At 39.5% G+C, this 22,785-nt stretch overlaps 1 protein-coding gene across 5 annotated transcripts in view; it reads left to right on the top strand.

Moving 5' to 3' along the window:
- Nucleotides 1–21,525, top strand: part of maco1b (macoilin 1b) — a 110,859-nt gene extending 89,334 nt beyond the window's left edge. For all 5 annotated transcript variants that reach the window (XM_072548342.1, XM_072548341.1, XM_072548345.1 and 2 more), the window contains 5 exons: nt 3,862–4,020; nt 6,604–6,786; nt 8,026–8,146; nt 13,337–13,511; nt 16,255–21,525. In XM_072548342.1, coding sequence (XP_072404443.1) covers nt 3,862–4,020; nt 6,604–6,786; nt 8,026–8,146; nt 13,337–13,511; nt 16,255–16,457 — 841 coding nt within the window. In that variant the 3' untranslated portion in view covers nt 16,458–21,525. The remainder of the gene's footprint in view (nt 1–3,861; nt 4,021–6,603; nt 6,787–8,025; nt 8,147–13,336; nt 13,512–16,254) is intronic.
- The last annotated feature ends 1,260 nt before the right edge of the window (nt 21,526–22,785 follow it).

The following is a 22,785-nucleotide window of genomic DNA, read 5'->3' as shown; positions in this document are numbered from 1 at the left end:
CCATCAGGAAGGATGCAAGCCTGAGAGGGGTGACTATTCCTGGCAGCGGGGGCCTACAGGTTAAAGCCTCCCTGTACATGGATGATGTCGCTGTTTTCTGCTCGGATCCGCTGTCCGTGCACAGACTCATGTGCATCTGTGACCAGTTCGAACGGGCCTCGGGGGCCAAGGTAAACCGAGGCAAGAGCGAGGCCATGCTCTTCGGGAACTGGGCCGACCAATCCTCTATCCCCTTCACCGTCAGGACTGACCACCTGAAGGTGCTGGGTATTTGGTTCGGGGGGGCTGGGGCGTGCGCCAAGACCTGGGCTGGGCGGAGCGGATCAGGAAGATGAGACAGAAACTAGGCAGATGGGGGCAACGGTCGCTCTCCATCGCGGGAAAAAACCTGGTCATCAGGTGTGAGGTTCTCTCAATATTGCTATATGTGGCACAGGTCTGGCGTATCCCCAGAACCTGTGCCGCCGCAGTCACCCGGGCCATCTTCCACTTCATTTGGAGATCAAAGATGGACCGGGTCCGAAGAGACACAATGTACAAAGACCGGTGCAATGGGGGGAAAAAACACGCCCAATTCCACCCTCACCCTGATGGCCACCTTTGTGTGTGGCTGCATCAAGCTGTGCGTGGATCCCCGGTACGCAAACACCAAGTGTCACTACGTACTGAGGTTCTACCTGTCCCCAGTGTTGCAAAGGATGGGCCTGGCCTCGCTGCCGCGGAACGCTCCAAGTAGTTGGACCATTCTGTATCACCTGTCCTTCGTGGAGAAATTTATGAGGAAAAACACCTTTGACCACAAGTCCATCAGGAAGTGGTCAGCATGTAGTGTCCTTGAGACCCTTCAGGAAAAGGAGAGGGCGGATCCTGTTCAGCGGTTCCCTGAGCAGACTGTCAAAGCCATTTGGCAGAATGTCTCATCGCCAGAACTTTCCAACAAGCACCAAGACATGGCTTGGCTGGTGGTGAGAAGGGCTCTGCCTGTGAGATCCTTCATGCACGCCCGGACTCTCTGCCGCACCGCACGCTGCCCTCGAAGTGGCTGCGGTGGGGACGAGACTGTCACACACCTCCTTCTGGAATGTGCCTATGCAGAGGAAGTCTGGAGAGGAATGCAGTGGTGCTTGTCGAGGTTCATCCCGAGCAGCGCCATGACGCGGGACTCCGTGCTCTACGGCCTGTTCCCCGGGACTCACACCGAGACGAACATTAACTGTGCCTGGAAGATCATCAACTCAGTGAAGGACGCTTTCTGGGCGGTCCGAAGCCTGTTGATCTTCCAGCTGAAGGAGTTGACCCCGACTGAGTGTTGCAGACTGGCACATTCCAAGGTCCAAGACTACGTGTTGAGGGACGCGCTGAAGCTTGGGGCAGCTGCCGCCAAGGTGCGGTGGGGAAAGACCACCGTGTAACATCGGCCTGCCTAAAGAAGAACAGGGGGCCCATGCGGATGTTTTTTTGGGCTCTGCTGATGCCTCAGCCAAATATATGTGCATAAGATTGAGAAATGCACAGATCTGTATATAACAATGATAAATTCTGATCTGTGTATGTAAATGTGGACATGTGTATGGCATGACCAAATGTACAGACCATCAAATCATTTATGAATAAAGTATATTTTTGAAATAAAAGAAAAGTCAGTACTACTTGTGCACATGCTGGTGGTAGTCGTTTTTCCAGCCATAGTGATGTTGGCAACACATACTTTTGTTCAAAAGCACACTGCTAAAACTTTACTTTTGTTGAATATAATTTACATTTGATTGGAATAGTGCTGATGAGATTTTTTTAAATGCAGTTATAGGTTTTGCTAGTTAAGCAGAAGAGGTGTTTTTTGGTCATTGAGGTATGTGTCACAACTAACTCTCTTCCATTTTTTGCTATGCTTCAATAAGCATTGTCTAATTATTCTGAGAGGGGCTGCTGAAGATACCAACAAAAAATCCAGTGCTCATCATTCATTAATTTGTAGTGTAGAGCTACCTTCTCGAGCGTGTCTGTCCAATTATCTCTTCACATCCCTATTGGCATTATTGTTTTGTGTTGAAGTGGCTTAACAAGCAAGTGGAAAAAGCAATGACTAAAATGTGAGCTTCAACCCTTCAGGTTCCTCTTCAGCCCAGTTGCTGAATTTTTGTGGTTATTGGCCCGAGTAGGAAATAAAAACACTTGACGCTATTGTGTTAATAGACTTGTAAAAAGGAATACTGGAAATGTGCTCCAAACAGTTCTATTCTTGATGTGGAGGCATTTTGGTCATTTTTTTTTGTTTGCATCTGCTTGAGAATTGAGACTTTATCTTGCAGTGGAACTAAATGGAGCAGAAATGACAACACTTTTATATTATGTCAATGTGCAGTCTTTACTCTTTGCACACCTGGTTATGAGTCTAGGAGAAATAAAAGATCAGGCAGGACTCAAAACTGGTTGTCTCGGTACCTGGCTGAGCTTACGGCTTTTGTTCACCTCTGGTTCCTGATGCTATTTAAAGCAGTAGAAATTCAATTTTCTAATTAAAAAGGATAAGAAAAAGCAATCAAAACAGTGGGTTGCGAAATATTTTAAATCGCCTTAAGTCATAAGAGCTGAGTTCCGCACAAATACAAAATAAGTATGAAACAGAATAAAAATAAGTGCATTTGCAGTGATAGAAATGAATTGATGATGACAATGAGCTTCTTTAAAATAGTTATTTAAATCCTACATCTTCCTTTTTAAAGCCATGAAGATGAACTTTTCTGAATAAATGGATGGCATGTTGAACCAGCAAAATGCCTTGTCACCTCTAATATTTGGTTATGAATGCATTTTAACTTCTCCGTTATAGGTTTGTTAGGAAATAGGTTTGAGCAATTCAGTTCAAATGCAGCTTTAGGTGTTGCAGCACTGGCACTACACTGTGCCATAGTAGGAGACTAACGGATCACTTTTATAAAAAGTAAAAAGATATATGGTTGGAAAGGCGGCAATAGTTTGTCTAATTTACTTTCTGTAATAAAAGAACAAATATGCAAAGCTCAACTGAGACACCCAGGGAATTGAATTGTTAAATAAAAATCCTCAGGAATAGTTAATAGGCAATTACTTATCATATCTACCTTACATTTATTGTGCCAATTATGTTTAAAAGATAAGCATACAAAATTTGGCCAAAATATTGGAAATTCATTTTTGATTAATTTTATGCTAATCAAATGGGGGGCATTGGCTGTTTTGTGCTTATTGTGGGCAGATGAATACATATAATCCAAAACACAGTCTGATAGCAACAAATGAGAGAATATTTCACTTTTTTATCAAGATAAAAATTTGAGTGTTTCTGCTCGTAATTGAATGTTAGTATACTTTCTTTGATCCCTTTAACATCTGACCAATATTTTATAGTGGCTGTAGCACATGCTGGAATTGTTGCATGCTTTTATTATTTGCTTTGTGAAACACATGAGTTTTTATTTCTCCTAGGATTCCTAAGTGTTCCTTGCTAATTACATGGTCAATTCGATTCAAAGACTGATACCAACCAAAAAGAAAATCTCAACCGATTCTCTTCCCATTTTGGCAGTTAATTCCTGAAATCTGTGTAAAGAACCCAAGGACCCATTCTATTTTTGTTTTATGCCTTGTGGAGTATTGTGCATGTACACAACTGAGGTAACTTCTTACAGCATAGGAACAGAGATGCAAAATGTTCTATCACTCTCTGGTCAGGACTACACACCAACTGTTTTCACAAAGGCTGTTACTGTCACTTTATTTTAACTCAAGTGAACAGAATCAGCCCTCCACATGAAAGCCTGTTCAATTTCAATGTCCCCCTCTATCTGAGTGGTTTTGTACTAATGATTTTGCTTTCTTTAGGCTGGAACAGGACATTAAGAAGCTGAAGGCAGACTTGCAGTCAAGCAGACAGTGTGAACAGGAACTGCGAAGTCAGATTAACTCACTGACCAGCACTGAACGTAGTATCCGCTCAGAAGTAGGACAACTCCGACAGGAGAATGAACTGCTACAGAACAAGTAAGATATTTGCTATTTTGTGAAATTATTATGCATATGTTTTAAATATTTAGGATGGATGTGTCCTCTTGTATCCAAACTAGGGAGCACTTTAAAGTCAGTATTTGCTCTTTTATGGCCAATGAATCAAATCTTTCTTCTGCGTGTCGTTTGACTTTGGACACACTGCCTCAGACTTCAGTGGAGGCTGGGACTTCGAAATATTTTCAGGGCAAAGTTAGATTCTTGTTCGGCAAGGAACTTCTTAAGAAGTCATTGGTTTCATAAAGCTAATTCTCTGTCTACAGATACTGCCAGACATGTTTTTTTTCTAGCACTTTTTTGTTTACATTTCAGATCTCCAACATCTGCAGTACTTTGCTTTTAATTTAGGTAAGAGATTCAAAGAGAATTGTTAGGGTAGGTGGGAACGTGGAATTTGGATCACAAACAGGTCAGCTGAGATCTTACAGAATGGCTTACAGACGGTATGATTTTGGAGCAGAAGTAGGCCATTTGGCCCACTTAGTCCACTCAACCATTTAATGAGATCATGGCTGGTTTAATAATCCTCAACTCATTTTCCTGTCTTATCCCCATAACCCTTGATTCTCGTATTGATTAGAAATCTCTAGGGAAGTGATTGCTGGGCCTCTTGCTGAAATATTTGTATCATCGATTAGTCACTGGTGAGGTGCTGGAAGACTGGAAGTTGGCAAACTTGGTGCCACTGTGTAAGAAAGCTGGTAAGGATAAGTCAGGGAACTATAGAACAGTGAGCCTGACATCGGTGGTGTGCAAGTTGGAGGGAATCTGAAGGGACAGGATTTACATGTATTTGGAGAGGCAAGGACTGATTTAAGGATAGTCAGCATAGCTTTGTGCATGGGATATCATGTCTCACAAACTTGATTGAGATTTTTGAAGAAGTAACAGAAGATTGAGGGCAGAGTGGTAGATATGATCTATATGGACTTCAGTAAGTCGTTCGACAAGGTTCCCCATGGGAGACTGGTTAGCAAGGTTAGATCTCATGGAGTACAGAGAGAACTAGCCATTTGGATACGGAACTAGCTCAAAGGTAGAAGACAGAGGATGGTGGTGGAGGGTTGTTTTTAGACAGGAGGCCTGTGACCAGTGGAGTGCCACAAGGATCGGTGCAGGGTACACTACTTATCATTTATATAAATGATTTGGATGTGAGCATAAGAGGTACAGTTAGTAAAAGTTGGCAGATGACACCAAAATTGGACGTGTAGTGGACAGCGAAGAAGGTTACTTAAGATTGCAATGGGATCTTGATCAGATGGGCCAATGGGCTGAGAAGTGGCAGTTGGTGTTTAATTCAGATAAATGTGAGGTGCTGCATTTTGGGAAAGCAAATCTTAGCAGGACTTATACACTTTATGGTAAGGTCCTAGGGAGTGTTACAGAACAAAGACACTTTGGAGTGCAGGTTCATCGCTCCTTGAAAGTGGAGTCACAGGTAGATAGGATAGTGAAGAAGGCATTTAATATGCTTTCCTTTATTGGTCAGAATATTGAGTACAGGTGTTGGGAGATCATGTGGCTGGACAGGACATTGGTTAGCCCACTTTTGGAATATTGCGTGCAGTTCTGGTGTCCTTCCTATCGGCAACATGTTGTGAAACTTGAAAGGGTTCAGAAAAGATCTACAAGGACATTGCCAGGGTTGGAGGATTTGAGCTATAGGGAGAGGCTGAATAGGCTGGGACTGTTTTCCCTGGAGTGTCGGAGGCTGAGGGGTGACCTTTTAGAGGTTTACGAAATTGAGGGGCATTGACAGGACAAATAGGCAAAGTCTTTTCCCTGGGGTCGGGGAGTCCAAAACTAGAGGGCATAGATTTAGGGTGAGAGGGGAAAGATATAAAAAAAGAGACCTAAGGATCAACGTTTTCACGCAGAGGATGGTGCGTGTATGGAATGAGCTGCCAGAGGAAGTGGTGGAGGCTGGTACAATTGCAACGTTTAAAAGGCATCTGGATGGGTATATGAATAGGAAGGGTTTGGAGGGATATGGGCTGGGTGCTGGCAGGTGGGACTAGATTGGGTTATGACATCTGTTGGCATGGGCAAGTTGGACTGAAGGGTCGGTTTCCGTGCTTTACATCTCTGACTCTATGACCCTATCCTGGCCTGGAATATACTTAACAGTCTCAACAGTTCTCTGTAGTAAAGAATTCCACCGATTCTTCATCGCCATCTGAGACAAGAATTCTCCATCTTAAACAGATAACCCCCGACTATGAGATGATGCTGTCTGGTTTTCAAGGACCAGTTCATAACTTCTTAAAATCTTAAAAACTGAGATGTAGGACACTGACATTTTTTAGAAGGTTAAATCTTTTGAATTGGATTATATTAGGTTAAACTTTGGTGGATCTTATTTTGAATTTCTCTCAAATTTCTAGCATGACAATAAGGACCTGCTTGCATAAATTGTGAAAATTGTTTTGTAGAGCATATTAAAACCTAAGCAAAATTTAATTGGAACTGTTGACTTTTCATGTTGGTTTACTTCATATTCGTTCTGAGTTTGGCTATAGCTCAGCTTCCTCATTTGTAAATTTAATTTCTATCCAGATTGCACACTGCTGTGCAAGCCAAACAGAAGGACAAGCAAACTATAAGCCAATTAGAGAAGAAACTCAAAGCAGAGCAAGAGGCAAAGACCTACCTTGAAAAACAGTTGGTGGATGAGAAGAAGAGAAAGAAGCTGGAGGAAGCGACTGCAGCTCGAGCTGTGGCACTTGCTGCAGCTACAAGGTCAGCCACCGAAGTTTGCATAAGATTTATCAATTACTGCAAACTAAAGATACAAAATCTCAAACATTATTAATAAGCATTATTCTAAACCCACTAATCCCCCCACTATTTGCATGAGTATTTTTATAACCGTATGATTATTTTACCAGTTTAGATTTAGATTACTTACTTAGTGCGGAAACAGGCCTTTCGACCCAACAAGTCCACACCAACCCTTCGAAGAGCAACCCACGCAGACCCATTCCCCTACACTTGCCCCTTCACCTAACACTACGGGCAATTTAGCATGGCCAATTCACCTAACCTGCACATTTTTGGACTGTGGGAGAAAACCCACGCAGACACAGGGGGAATGTGCAAACTCCACACAGACAGTTGCTTGAGGCTGGAATTGAACCCGGGTCTCTAGCACTGCTGTCTCTCCGTGCCAACCACTGTGCCACCCACTATGTTTCTATGCCATTTAATTTTGAATATTGGGTCACTTTGTATTTTAATTATTGTGCAATTGAAATACTTTTTAAATAAATGGATATTTGGTGATTCTGTCCCAATTTCATGCATCACATAGCTGGTTTGAAAGGGGAAGAAAAATTGAGCAGTGGTTACTATACAATGAAATTCTTGCTCATGATGCAGCATTCTGACCTCAGAGGAAGATGAGAAGGATAATGCAGTAATTTCTGTTCAGTGGAGTGCAATTCGATAAAGCCATGTTTGCATGTTTCTTAGTGACTGGTTTACACTGCCTTAATCTCTCTCCCAAGCCTCGTAGGCTAGAATGGACAACTTTGATTCAGACCCTTGTGTGCTCTGTGAATGGCTGGCTGGTTTGCAAAACTACCATACCCGTGCAATAACGTAGTCATTACCCTAGACGTGACAAGGGCCTTCAGATAGAACCTGCATTTAACCCTTAGTGTATCTAAAATCTGATTGGCTTGGTATTCTATTGTCTACTCGCAAGGAAAAATGAATCTTCTCAACACCAGCAAAACACTTTAAAAATCTTCTAAGTATTCCATTTTCTGCCTTCCATCTGACCTGCTGATCCAGGAATCAAAACTTGTTTTCACCACTAACGTTCAAATTGAATAAAGTTTGTTTCCAAGCTCCAATGATCAAATTCTGGGGTGTTACCTCCCAGATTGAAGCTAATAATTAACATCCAAAAAGTCTTGCATATTTGTGTGCAGAAAATGAAGGATTTGACACTTTTTTTATTTTTGTTTTTTAAAGAGGGGAATGTACAGAAACTCTACGAAGTCGTATTCGAGACCTGGAAACAGAGTGCAAGAAGTTAACAATTGACATGAAAGTCAAAGAAGACCAGATTCGCGAACTAGAGATGAAAGTACAGGTAAACTTAAAGCTTATATAATATCTAGTGCAATGTGACATAGCTAACCATGATCTAAAAGCAATTTAAATTATATATTTGTCTACATCTAAATTGCAATTACCCACCGTCTTCAAGGTTTTAAGCATGGCTTTAAGCTGATGGGCTATGGTAGTATTAACTTTTTCACTCCTATCTGCCTCAACCTCCTGCCAAAAGACTTAATAGAATGCTGGAAAAACTCAGCACATTGTTTCTCTCTCCATAGATGCTGCCAGAGGTAGCTTTTGATGAAAGGTCAATCTGAAAGATCACTTCTGGTAATCTTGAGGTTGAGGCTAAGTAACTTTAAAAATTTTTTTGTTGTAGATGGTGGAATTAGAGTTAGTCAGAGTCATCAGGATTTACAGCACGGAAACAGACCCTTTGGTCCAACTTGTCCACGTCGACCAGCTATCCTAAATAAATGTAGTCCCATTTGCCAGCATTTGGCCCATATCCCTTTAAACCCTACCTATTCATAAAAAGCATCTGGATGCCTTTTAGGTATTGTAATTGTACCAGCCTCCACCTCTGACAGCTCATTCCATACACTCACCACCCTCTGCATGAAAATGTTGCCCCATTCGGTCCCCTTTAACTCTTTCCCCCTTACCTTAGTTCTGGACTGACCCACCCGTCATGAAAAGATCTTGTCTATTCTCCCTATCCATGCTCCTCATAATTTTATAAACTTCCATAAGGTCACCCCTCAGGCTTCGCTCCAAAAAATAACCCCAGCCTATTCGGCCTCTCCCTGAAGCACAAGCCCTACAACCCTAGCAACATCCTTGTAAATCTTTTCTGAATTCTTTCAAATTTCACAACATCCTTCTGATAGGAGGGCAAGCAGAAATGCACACAGTATTCCAGAAGCTGTCTAACCAATCTCCTGTTGTTGATAATAGCAGGAGTGTGTGCTGACTGTTGAACAAAGAGAATTATAGAGGTTTACAAAATTGAGGGGCATGGATAGGATAAATAGGCAAAGTCTTTTCCCTGGGGTCAGGGAGTTCAGAACTAGAGGGAATAGGTTTAAGGTGAGGGGAAAGATATAAAAGAGACCTATTGGGTGACTTTTTCATGCGACTCTATGACTCTATAGTTACAGCACAGGAACAGGCCCTTTGGCCGTCCAAGCCTGCACCACCCCATCTATACCTCTCATGATTTTGTATCCCTCATAGCTAGTGCCCTCCATACTAGACAACATTCTGGTGAACGTCTGCTGCACCTTCTCGAAAGCATCCACATCCTTCTGGTAATGTGGCGACCAGGACTGTATTCCAAATGTGGCTGAACCAAAGTCTTTTACAATTTTAACATGACCTGCCAACTGTTGTACTCATTATCCTTTGTGATGAAGGAAAGCATGCCCTATGCTGCCTTGACCATTCTGTTGACCTGTGTTGCTTCCTTCACGGTACAATGGACCTGAACAACCAGGTCTCGCTGTACGTCAACTTTCCCCAGGGCTTTTCCATTTATCGTATAGTTTGCTCTAGGATTGGATCTTCCAAATGCATCACCTCACATTTGTCTGGATTAAACTCCATTTGCCATTTGTCTGCCAAACTTTCCAATCTATCTACATTCTGCTGTATTCTCTGACCATCCCCTTTACTATGTGCTGCCCACTAATCTTAATGTGATCTGCAAATTTGCTAAGGAGGCCACCTATAGCTTCCTCCAGATCATTTATGTATATCACGAACAAAATGGCCCCAGCACAGATCCTTGTGTAACACCACTGGTCACTGTTCTCCATTTTGAGAAATTCCCACTATTAATCTCTGTCTCCTGTTGCCCAGCCAGTTTTCTATCCGTCTAGCTAGTACCCCTGGACCCCATGCAACTTCACTTTCTCCAGCAGCCTACCATGGGGAACCTTATCAAACACCTTACTGAAATCCATGTATATGGCATCTACAGCCCTTCCTTCATTAATGAAATAATTCTATTAAGTTGGTAGACATGTCCTTCCCTGCACAAAACCACATTGCCTATCACTGATAAGCCCATTTTCCTCTAAATGTAAATAGATCATATCCTTCAGTATCTTCTCCAGCAGCTTCCCTACCATTGACATCAGGCTTACCAGTCCATAATTACCTGGATAACTCTTGCTACACTTAAACAAGGGGACAACATTAGCAATTCTCCAGTCCTCTGGGACCTCACCTGTATTCAAGAATGTTGCAAAGATAGCTGTTAAGGCCCCCGTTATTTCCCCTCGTTTCCATCAGTAACCTGGGATAGATTCCATCCGGACCTGTAGACTTGTTCACCTTAATTCCTTTCAGAATACCTAGCACTACTTACCTCGGTATACCGACTTGACCTAAAGTAATCAAACATCTATCCCTAACCTTAACATTAGTCATGTCCCTCTCCTTGGTGAATACTGACGCAAAGTACTTATTAAGAATCTCACCCATTTTCTGACTCAACACACAACTCCTTTGTCCCTGAGTGGGCCAATTCTTTCTCCGGTTACCGTCTTGGTCCTTTTATAGGAACAAAAGGCTTTGGGATTTTCCTTAACCCTGTTTGCTAAATATATTTCACGACTCCATTTAGCCCTCTTAATTCCTCCTTTCAAATTGGTCTGACTTTCCCAATGATTCTTCCAAAGCTTCATCTGCATTCAGTCGCCTAGACCTTATCTATGTTATTTTTTTCCCCCTTAGCTAGTTTCACAATTTCACCTGTCATCCATGGTTCCCTAATCTTGCCATTTCTATCCCTCGTTTTCACAAGGAGATGTTTGTCCTGCAATCTAATCAACCTCTCTTTAAAAGCATCCCACATATCAAATGTGGATTACCCTCAAAGAGCTGCTCCCAATCCATGTTCCCCAACTCCTGCAGAATTTTTTTAATACAAAACAACCTTGATTATCCAAATGAGACGGGTGGGAGTATTTTGTTCGGATAACTGGTTTTACAGAACCTTGTTTGGATAATCTGAAATTTGGAGAATTGACGTTTGGATAACGGAAGTTGTTCTGTAGTTTGCGTTCCCCCAAATTAGCACTCTTCCTTTCAGACCACACTCATCTTTGTTTGAGTATTCGAAAACTTGCAGAATTATGATCACAATTCCCAAAGTAATCCCCTACTGAAACTTCAACCACCTGGTTGTGCTCATTCCCCAACACCAGGTCCAGTATGGCCCCTTCCAGAGTTGGACTACTTTACATTACTGTTCTACTAAACCTTCCTGGATGTTCCTTACAAATTCTGCTCCATCTAAATCTGTAACACAAAGTGAATCCCAGTCAATGTTGAGAAGATTACAATTTCCCATTGCCATCACCCTGTTGCTCCTACATCTTTCTATAATCTGGTGGTGGAAGGAGTGGATGTGATGCCAACTAAATGGGCTGCTTTGACCTAGGCAGTGTCGAGCTTTTAGCATTTTGAAGTTGCGGCATCCAGTGAAATGGGAAGTATTCCATCAACTACCTAATGTCTTCCCATACCTTTTACTTAGGTTTAAAATGCTAGCCTTAAATCTGCTGTTTTCAGATTGGATATAAAATTCAAGTTATATGATTGCTGTTAAGTATTGGTGCTTTCAGTGCTCACTAAATTTACCTTGTCACATTACACCATGTCAAGTCCAGTACAGCTTGATCTCTGGTCAGTTCCAGAAAGTTCCTTGGAGTTGCACAATCTTGAAAACATTGTGAATTCCTCTGAGGCTATTAGCCTGAATTTTCTAATTTATATAGATTGCCATCCATAACTGTTGGTGTCCTTTTACTCCTAAGTACCCAGTATTATTTGTTACATACTTCCTACGTGGAGGTCACTATTCCGGTGGGGGTCATTTCTACTTCAGAGGCACACTTCAGAACCCAATCCTTGTCAATCTTCTGCCATCTGTGATATCAATTCCGTCATATTATATGTTTTTATAGTAGTTGAAACAGTTTTCCATTAAGTTTTGTTGCTAACTGCACAGCATTTTTCTGAAATGCAGGTATTCTTTGGTTTGTTCTGTCCCCGCTTCCATTCTCCACATTAGCATTTTGATTTTCTGCCTCAACCCTGTCTCTCAGTTTGTTACATTCACCCAAGCTTGGTCCTTCATCTTGTGTTCTTGAAAGTCATTTCAACTTCACAAGTTATGTGAGGGCATCTGACAAAATATAGTTCAGGTTTAGACTACCCAAATAGTATGATAATTCCAATATAGGGTACTGGCTGCAATAAACTTTGAAGCCACTATCACTCATCTTAAGCATCATATGCCAAATTGCTGGTAGCTCAAGTAGTAACCTAGAGACTATCTTGGAGGTTCTGCCCTTCAAATTAGCACCTAACTTTTTATACTCCTTCAGGGCGTCTTTTCTAGTTCTAGCTATGTAATTGGTATCAATGCAGAACACAAATACTGATCCTCTCCTTCCCATTGCAAATTGCCTCCAGCCCAGAACAGATTCCAAACCTTGCCAATCAAGTAGATAAGAGACTTCTGAACTCGTGCTTTTTATGGCAGAGTGGTGACAACACCGCCTCCCCTTCATTCTTATGTCCTCTCTTGAATAGTTAGATAATCTGCAGCCTTTAGTCTTTCAAAAGGAAGGAAGGAAATCTCAAATTTGTTGAACAATTGCCTGGACCAAAGCTGCTGCCCTGGATTCATTTACTGAATTCTAAAATATTTTGCTGTTGTGCCAAAAGAAAGTCCCTGATTAATCTATTAAAATTCATTTGTCTAAAGTTGTGAAATTGATCATCTGATCAAAATATCAGAACACTGCTAATATGTCTGTACAACTACATATAACTAGCAAGTATACTGCCTGCTTCAGGGAAGGAGGGAAGTGATTTATGCTCAAAAAGTCACATTTCACCAAACTGTGTGCCTCAATGAAAAGTTAACATAGAGCTAGTAGTAAGCTCTTTGGGTTTGAAACAAATAGCAAAAATGCTGGAGAAGTTCAGCAGGTCTGGCAGAATCTGTGTGGAGAGAGTGAAAGAAACCAAGTTGACATTTTGAGTGCAATATCACTTTTCTTCAGAAACACAATTTCTTTCTCCATAAATTGCTGAGTTTCTCCAGCATTTTCAGTGTCTGTCTCCGATTACTTTTTTTTTATTTATGAAGTGTGATTTACATTACATCCTGAGCAGTTGTACTTTTTTTTTCAAACTTCTGAAGGAACTGCGTAAATATAAAGAGAATGAAAAAGACACAGAGGTACTGATGTCGGCACTTTCAGCCATGCAAGATAAAACACAGCACTTAGAAAATAGCTTGAGTGCAGAGACCAGGATCAAGCTGGATCTCTTCTCTGCACTAGGGGATGCCAAACGGCAGCTGGAAATTGCACAAGGTAAGAAATCAATCAGAAAGCTGCATGTCTTCATTCTCATTGTTGTTGACTAAAGTTAGTATATGTTTTTCATAATGGACCCAGCATCCTGGCAGTTTGCAAGTTTACTTAATGAGTCGAACTTCATAAGGCTGACAAGAAGGGCACTGAAGAACTTGTGTGTTTGGGTTATTAAAGATTAAGTACTGAAGTACTTAATAGATTAGGCAACATCTTTACAGAGAGAAAAACAGTGAATATTTCAGGCCAGTGACCTTGCATCAGAAATGGGAAAAAAGATTAGGGATGCAGCTGCTTTTAAGCAAATGAAGGAGAGCAGGAAAAGTACAATAGAGAAGGTCTGTTTTAGTTTGGAAGGCAGGAGAACTATATTGACTATAGGGAGATGATGCAAGGCAGGAGGAGGTGCAGATCCTCAACATAACATCTGAAAAGGTGGGGTCCGTGGTTCTCTGAAGTTATTAAATAGTGCTGAGTCCAGAAGGCTGTCATATGCCTGACTGAAGATGAGGTAGCATTCCTCCATCTTATTGAATTTTATTAACAGTGTAGGAGGTTGAGGACACAGTTTGATGTGGAAATGAAGAACAGGATATGTCACTTTGCAATCATCAGTTTTATGTGGGCAAAGAGAAGTGAAGGGGCTAGACCCAGGACTGGAACAAAGCTCGGCATAACTAGGACTTGCATGGTTTCACATAGCAACATGTTTTATTGGAAGTGAATGAAATCAAAAGGAGGATTTGTTGAGCGTATGAGTATTTCAGCCAGACTGAGGGTGTTGGTGACAGGCACTGACAGGCAGTTCTTGACAACAGCTTTAATAATAGTAATAAGGGTGGTCCTAAGAGAAAGTAGACTAATATAAATTAATGGGGTAGAAAAAGTGATCCTGGTGATGTCACACTGGTGATATCCAGTGAAAGGATGTAGAGAATAAGAATCCAAAGGGTGGAGTCTAGCCGAAATAAGAATTATGAAAAGATTACTGCGGGGATTGGATTGGGAGTACATCTGACTATCGAGGTGAGTGTGGAGCTTGATAGTGCTACCTTCCAAACCAGTGTATTGAATGTCTCTTTCATTTTCAACAACTAAAGTTTCCCTCTGCTAGGATTGACAGATTCTTGATCTTGTCCTTCATATTTTCCCACATGATTTCTGTCATTCCTTCCCTGTTGGTCAACAATAGTATTCTCTCTGCCTTCCTCTTCCATCCCTCCACCTTCTACAGTTAGCAGTACATCTTTCATTTTGGCAGCCAACAATCACTTCTTCCATTCTCTCCACATTCAACATTTTAAAGAGACTATCCCCTCTAAAACAACCTAATCTAATCAGTTCCTCCATTGTTCTTTGTACTGCCTTCCTTTCCCTAGTACCTTCATTGGGTAAGCACAGGAGATGTGACACCTACCTTTTTACCTCCTTCCTTCCCATAATCAAGAATCAAAACACTCAGCTCAGCTGAAACTATGATTTGCTTGCACTTTCAATTTTGTGTAATGTTTTTGCTTTCAATGGAGACTCCTCTGTATTTGGGAGACCCAACATGAACTGGGAGACAACTTTAGACTGAAGAGACGTGATTTGTAAGCAGGAGTTTGGACGAACAGTAACCTGATATTTAAAATAAAAACAGAAAATGCTGAAGAAACTCAGCAGCCTCTTGAAAAACAGATTTAACATGTCAGGATCAATATGATGATTCTTTGGGAGTTCCAAAGAAGAGTCATGTTGGACATGCCGCATCCCCTCCAAACCCTCTTCAACATGTTCCTTCTCTGCCCCATCTGCCATTACTCTCCCCTTGACAGCACTATTTCCCATCCACTTCCTTTCTTCGCACCCATCCAGTCTCCTTTCCCATTCCTCATCCCTCCCTTGCATGCCCTTTTCTCTGCACCCTGATCCTTCTGTTTCCCACTCAGCCTATTCACCATTTCTTTCCTATCCTTCATCCCTGTTAATAAGTGAACTGTTAGTTTAGAATTGAAAGTTCCATTTGTAAAATTATTTTGTCCTTGAAACTTGGATGTAATGACCTATTTGAAAAGATTTTGTCTGCAGGAGAGAGACCAACTTATGTCATTCTGTTTTTCACATGGACTAGAGCATTTATTTGAACACTGCTTCCCACAGACTTTAAATTTAGTGTCATTATTCAACTAGTGCATGGATTTTCTCCAATCCTCTCTTGTATTTCCAATTCTATGTCCCTGAAAGCTGGCTCTGCATTTCATTCTACCCCTGTCCCAATCACATGAATGCATTAAATGTTTACTTTTAAAGTTGCCCATTTAGTAATCTTACAGTAGAATTTTGTCTGTCAAAGCTCAGAAATTCCACTCAACTTATTCCATGAATATTACTGCATTCTGTACTGACTCTCAGGATGTACAATGTCTGTTTGCTACTTCATGTTCTATTCAATAAAATGAAACATTTTAGAATAAGGAATAATACTACACTGTAGAGTGACTAAAGATAAACATTGTTTGCATTCACATTTCTACAGTCAGTGATGCTGTAACTGTCCCTCATTCTATAAGAGCCTTTATTTAATTTAAAAATAATAAATACCTGTAGTTAAGTCAAAATAACACCATTGATTCTACTTAAATTCTGAAAGAGACTCCTTTAATTGAATGCAAGGGATTGTTTACAAATTATTGCTCACGTAGCTTTAGTTCTTTGGACCTCTGTTTTCTGATCTTAATTGTATGTGTGTTATCTTTTCTAGGGCAAATCATTCAGAAGGATCAGGAAATCAAGGAGTTGAAACAGAAAATTGCTGAGGTCATGGCTGTAATGCCCAGCATTGCATATACAGCAGCAACCAGCACTCTGAGCCCTGTGACCCCACATTATTCCTCCAAATTTGTGGAGACTAGCCCTTCAGGACTTGATCCTAATGCCTCAGTTTATCAGCCAATGAAGAAGTGACTGTGCGCCTCTTTCTCCTGCCCTTCCTTCTCCCCATCCTTTCCCAGACTTTATCGATGTGGTGACATCATGCAAGAGTGTTCTGCAGTCAAGATGACAATGTAACGTGTGACTGTACGTACTAGTTGTAGTCAAAAAAACAAAAATACAAAAAATGACATCATGGTGTCGACTAGAACTGCCCGATGGCTTCTCCTTTCCTGTAAATTTTTAGAAAACCTCCCAGAACTTTGCAGTTTTGTTTTTTGGAAAGTCTGGTCAGTGCATTGTGACTTTTCCTAGGTTCTTTCTGCCTTTTATTTTTTGTTTTGGTTTCCTCTTGGAGATTTTTTTTTAAAGAAACAGATCTGTGAACCCACATTGAAGCAAAATGACAGGGTTGGAAACACGGCAATAAATTTTAGATTGATTTTGAATCATTGTTGCTGACTAGCTCTTTCACTGTTGGCCCATTTAATCTGTCAAATACCATGCCACCTGTTCTACCACAAGTGTAGGAGTTCAGAGCATTGAATAAATTTGCTCAAGAAGTTCATGTGTATCGGTCAGTGAATTTAACTGTTTTACTGTACTAGCCTCAGTCCCTGCAACTTTCAGAACTAACCTACATTTCTAGCTCCAAGCCAAACTGGTGCAGTTAAGTATTGTAAAAAGACATATACTTTTTAAACAGTGACTTTGTCACTATGTGCCTGAAATTGAGCAGTGTTTTAGTTTCAAGTTATCTATGTTAAAAAAAAATGTAATTGGGAGGATATGTTCTCAGTTTGTTTTGAATATACACAGTACCAGTTAGGCATGGAAATAGAAAACTAAATCAGCATTATTGTTAGAAAATATCCAAAATGGCAGCTGAACATGCCCAGAAAAAGAGAAATAAAAGCCTTTGCTCAAAGTTCTGAGGAGCATCATTGCTCCTTCTAATGGCATGGATTTAAAATTATCAGTTTTATTCCACTTGTAACAAACACTCAAAGGTTTTGGTCACTGAATTTACCTGTATAAAGAGGATGCTATGCAATTTTCACATCTGCAATACTAATACCTTATGGCTTCTTCTCCTTCCTCAGCTCTCAATCATCCAAATGCACACTATTGTGGGGCTTAAATTTGTAGTTGATGACTTGCCAATCAGAATACTATTGAGGTAAATTAATATTGTTATTGAAGGAAAAATTTGTCACTATTTCTGGACAATTAAGCTGAGATGTTCAGTAGTCAAGTAGAAGTAACTAGTACTTAAAATGGCTAAGGTGAAAAGTGAGTGGAATGCTTTGGGTATTTGAGCTGGCATAATGTCACATTTGATTGCTATGATGCTTAGCTGACTATTGTCCTTTTTGTTTCCAAAAGGACTTGAGTAAAATGGTTGCATGCATACACATGGACATGCAAATTAGTAACAGGATTAGGCTATTTGGACCCTTGAGCCTTTTCTGCCATTTAGTAAGATTATGGCTGATCTAATTGCAGATTCAATTCTACTTTCCTATCTCTGCACCCTTTGACTCCCTTGTCAATCAAGAACCCATCTAACTTTACAAATACCATTTTATTGGGGTAAATTTCTTTTGTCATTTAGCTGGGCAATTTGAATGGTTAATAGATAATTTCACACACTAATTGTGTTTTGGGTTCCAAGGTATAATACTGTGGTAGGCCAGATGTATTGTGATTTGTAAAGTCTTGAGTGTTGAGCAGTTAATGGCATAATAAAGGGAATATGTCACCTTGCTGTTCAAGTAATATTTATAGAGAAGGAAACCAATAATCTGAAGTGCCATTTCATTATTCCATGGACAAATCATTTAAGGTGTTAAGTGCAAGAGTAACTGGTTAGTTAAATAACTACCAAATTATTTTTTAAAGTTGCTTATTTTGAAAACCTGGATACTTCTGTTATACAGTGAAAACTCTAATTCTCAATTAACCACAATGTTCAGATTTAATGAACATTTTTCAAGTATTCTGGAAAGTTTCATGTATTATCTTCTAAGGCCAAAACTCCCTCGACCTTTGGACCAAATGAAGCTTGAAGCAATGTTTTAAGCTTTAATGGATGACCGCTTTTAACAAAATCTTGAGATTAAGAATAAATATATTTGGGATCTCTTTCAAAACAAAAAGTAATGATTACAGTGCCTTCAAAATTTGTATCCAGAGGAAACCACATTTTTAGTAATGTGTTCATTCTTTGCAATATTCAGGGTTCAAGTCAGACCTTTAAGTATATCTCTGGAGAAGACAACTTGACACAAGTGTTATGCTTTATATGACTGAGTTATTGACACTGATATCTTTTTGTATGCTTGTCAGTGCTGCCTCATTTTAAAGAAGTATTACATGACTTGTTTTTGTTTTTTGCACAGGTCAGCAACAGAGTTGGATAATTTTCATTTTCACTTTTCTGTTGAGCAGTGTTTTTAATTGAACACTTATTTTCAATATATTCAAATATTTTAGATTTGACTACAAATTGGACTATACTAGATCCACTCAAAATGAACAGTATAAGTGATCACTCTTTATCATGGATAAAGACAGGCATTATTTAAATCTTTGTTTAAAGATCGGTCTTTCATTTTAGAATGCTCTTTTTTTTTGTTGAATACTTGTTATACCCTATAGAATTTGGATTGCTGATTACTTGAAATGTAAATTTTATCCTGAAGGTACATTTCTAATGCATATATCCAGGCTCAGTACAGACATCTAGTTCAAGTCCTCAAGAGCTAAACAGTAATTTTTATTTTCCATGAAGCAATTGCATTGTCATTACCTTAACAGTATACTAGAATGTGATTGTTCTGAGTGCAATAAGGAAAGGGGAAACTGACTTTGTGCAAAGAATAATAATTTATAGTACAGGTTGTAGATTTGCCACTGAATGCTTTGTTTCAATATTTTTCTGCTGTGCTAAGACATAGGATGTATTTAAACAAAATCAGATTAACAGTCAAAACTATAATTTTGTTGTGCCAAGAAAGATTTTTAAAAAGTGTTCAGAGAAAAATGTTACTAAAGTGCGCATTTTTAAATTTTGAAATGGTTACTACAGTTTAATGGTGTATAAAAGGTTCTTAAAGTGAGCAATTGATCTTGGCTAGTTGTATGTATGAGAACAATAGTTTGGGCAATGAGCAACTGTTCACTAATGCATTTGCCCAGTCCACTGATGTAAAGCCTTTTTTATTTTTGTGCACCAGAATTGAGTATGGTTGACCCTTGCTCCCTTTGACTGTCCCAACAAGGCAATCTTCTAGAAGGGCATGACAAACTCCCAGTCCATGTCCAATCCAATATGCCAATTGATGAAAATAATTTTGAAATCAAGTGAGAATTTGGCAGATCTCAACCTCTTGTTAAAATTCTGCATAAATCCCCATGCGCAATGCATCAGAACGTTTTAAAAAATTTCACGCACTTTTTTATTTTGTAATTATGTAGAAGTTATTTATTATCTAAAAATGGATATAATCTGAAACTGCTGCCAGAAATGCATATTTTCTTTCTCATCTTGTGTAAGAAGCAAAAATTGAGCTGATTATTTCTGAATTTCATTATTTCTTCCTGACTGAATATCAGTGTTTTGAGTGCCATAATGATACAAGATGTATAATTTTTGAACTTACTACTTCCCCCCCCCCCCCCCCCCCCCCCCGCCCCCAACTCGCTGATTTATTTTTTTTGGGCAATCCAAACCATAGGTTTTTTTTCTGTCCAGTGGAACTTTTGCATGTGTTTGCAAACATCTATAGCTGATGCATCATGCACCAGAATAAAAACGTTGGAGAGGTTTGCACACTGAAATTCAACATTGCTCTGAGGTAGCTATGTAGTTATTGACAAGGATGTAATAATTCAGGGCTAAACAGATTCCCAGCAATATGCTGGGAAATCTATGGTCAGAAAAGCTCTAACCTTGATTTAAATTCTGATTCGCACTTAGCAAAAGAATGCAGTTTTGCTGAAGTTCTGCAGGCCATGTCTTATAAACATCTCTCTGTGTAAACATATAACATTTAGTGCTACAGGGAAGACCACTCCACAATGCCTGACATTCTAATCTATCAAGCTGTCTTGGTATTTCAAATTTGTAAGTATATACTTAGGAAATAACTATTCAGCTGCCTATATAAAGTGATTGGCTTGGTAAGTTACAATGAAATACATTTACATTGACAAAATGTTGTTTAGAGATTTTGTTCTACAAAATTGAGAGTATTGACTATTTTGTAGTGCTGTCCCAAACTAGTTGAAAAAGACCTCAAACAATATTAGCCACATCTGCACAAGATATATTTGTGGTTCAAGTAAAATTATTATAGTACATCCAAATAAATTTGTGAGACGTCCTCTGGTCAAGAGCTAACTTTGTAACCTTGGGGATTTTGTCCATCTTTGCAGATGTTACCTTTTTTACACGTGGCAATTTAGAGAGCTCTGTAAGGTAATTTAGTAGCAATGTTGCAGCATTTTAAAATATTCTAAAGTCTACAAAAGTATGCAGTGAATATTGTGATCCAAAATTCTTGCTCCATTGCTCTCAAGTTTCAATATTTATTTGAATCCTGGGCTGTAATAAGAACACTTTGTGTGCTTGCAGTAGACCCTCAGTGGATTAGCTATTCCCAGATTTACTTTTTTTTAAAAAGTTTTTGTGTTTGACTGATGTAGTCCCTTTGTTCAAAATAAAGACCCTGTTTGAATGTTGAATCAGGTTCTTAAGGACATAACTCTGTTGCAACCAGCAAAATTTGCAAAGTTTAATTCATTTTCTTTTGACAGGATATTGGCTTCTGCCAAATCTGTGTGGTTTTGGCTGTCATTTTGGGTTTTTGAATCACCTTCTGTAATTGTCGTCATGAAATTGTTGCAGAAAATTGTCTCATGAATTATTTGAGCATTGTGCAGAACATGGAGTATTGTCACTGACATTTTTGTGTTGAAATTAATAACACCTCCGATTCCCCTTGTTGCCACTTTGGCACTTTTCTTTATATAACTGGTTTTGGCTGCATTCTCTTTCTGTGGGGTTTACAAGGAATAAACGTTTTTCTTGCAGATAGATTCTGCTGTGTTTTGTTAATTAAAAATGTGCATCTTGAATATATTCACGCTCATTATTTGCATTTCACTTGCATCTATTGACGCAGTTACAACATTTTTCTAGTACACATTCCTTACATTTCTTTCTGTAAAAACTTACCTTTTAAAGCACATTTCCATACCTGGAAAATTGGAGATAAATTGGTGTATCTCGATATAACCGTTCTCCAGCACTGAGGAGCAATCGCTTCCAAGTTGAAATACAAAGGTGTCCCATGTAAAACATGGGAAGGTGTCCCACTGGAGTTTAGTGCCAGTATCCTTCATTAATTATATATCAGTACATTATATTTTAAGCTTTTGAATTAGGTATTGTGATATTTACCAAATACGGGTAAACCTTTATCACTATTGGAAACTTGAAACAGCACTAACTTTGCTGTGCTCCTTCAGATTCACTTTCTGAGAAGGAAAATGTCCACTTCACAGAAAAGAGCTAATGAACTGCATAAAATTTTGTTAGCACTTTTTTTGTTTTTTTTTTAAAAAAAGCAGCGCGGGTACTACTGAATAGGTAAGATACAAAGACCAATAAAGGGGCATGCAGCCATTTGTAAGAGTTAATAAAATGAATTATGAAAGAAAACTTGCACGTATCATCAAAATCAATAAGAAATTTTGTTGTTGGGTAGGAAAGCAGATGGTCAGTAGCAATGTTGGTCTGCTAATCACTGAAAGTGGGGATATTGTGAATAATTACTGTAAAATGGCAGACATATTGAATAATTACTTTGTCTTAGGTATTTGCGGTAGAAAAGGAAGATTACCTTGGGACTTCCAGCAAGTTGTTGTTAGTTTGGGAGCAAGGACTGGATAAAATTATAGTAAAATGTAAGTAAAACAATGGTAATGAGGAAATTAATGGAATTAAAAAGTGGAAACGCCCCCAAGACTTGATGGTTTCTATCCAAAGGTGTTAAAGGGAAGTACATTGTAGATGCCCTCACTGTCATCTTTGGAGTTCCCTAAATTCAGAAGTTATCCCTCTGGATTGGAAAACTGCACTGTCCCAATTTCACCCTTTTTAAAATGCAAACCAGTGAGTTAATAGACCAGTCAGCCTAACATCTATGGTGGGGAAATTAATGGGAGATTAATCAAGGACTGAATAGCTGAACACCTTGAAAGCTTTCAGTTAAATCAGGGATAACAGAGATTCATGACAAGTCATATGACTGACTTAATTGCCTTGTGGGCAATAAATGCTAAGCGAGCCAGC

Source organism: Chiloscyllium punctatum, chromosome 27, assembly GCF_047496795.1.
Source record: "Chiloscyllium punctatum isolate Juve2018m chromosome 27, sChiPun1.3, whole genome shotgun sequence".
In the NCBI taxonomy this organism is placed as follows: Eukaryota; Metazoa; Chordata; class Chondrichthyes; order Orectolobiformes; family Hemiscylliidae; genus Chiloscyllium; species Chiloscyllium punctatum.
Note: the sequence above shows the minus strand (reverse complement) of the source record. Positions and strands in the feature narration are given on the sequence as shown.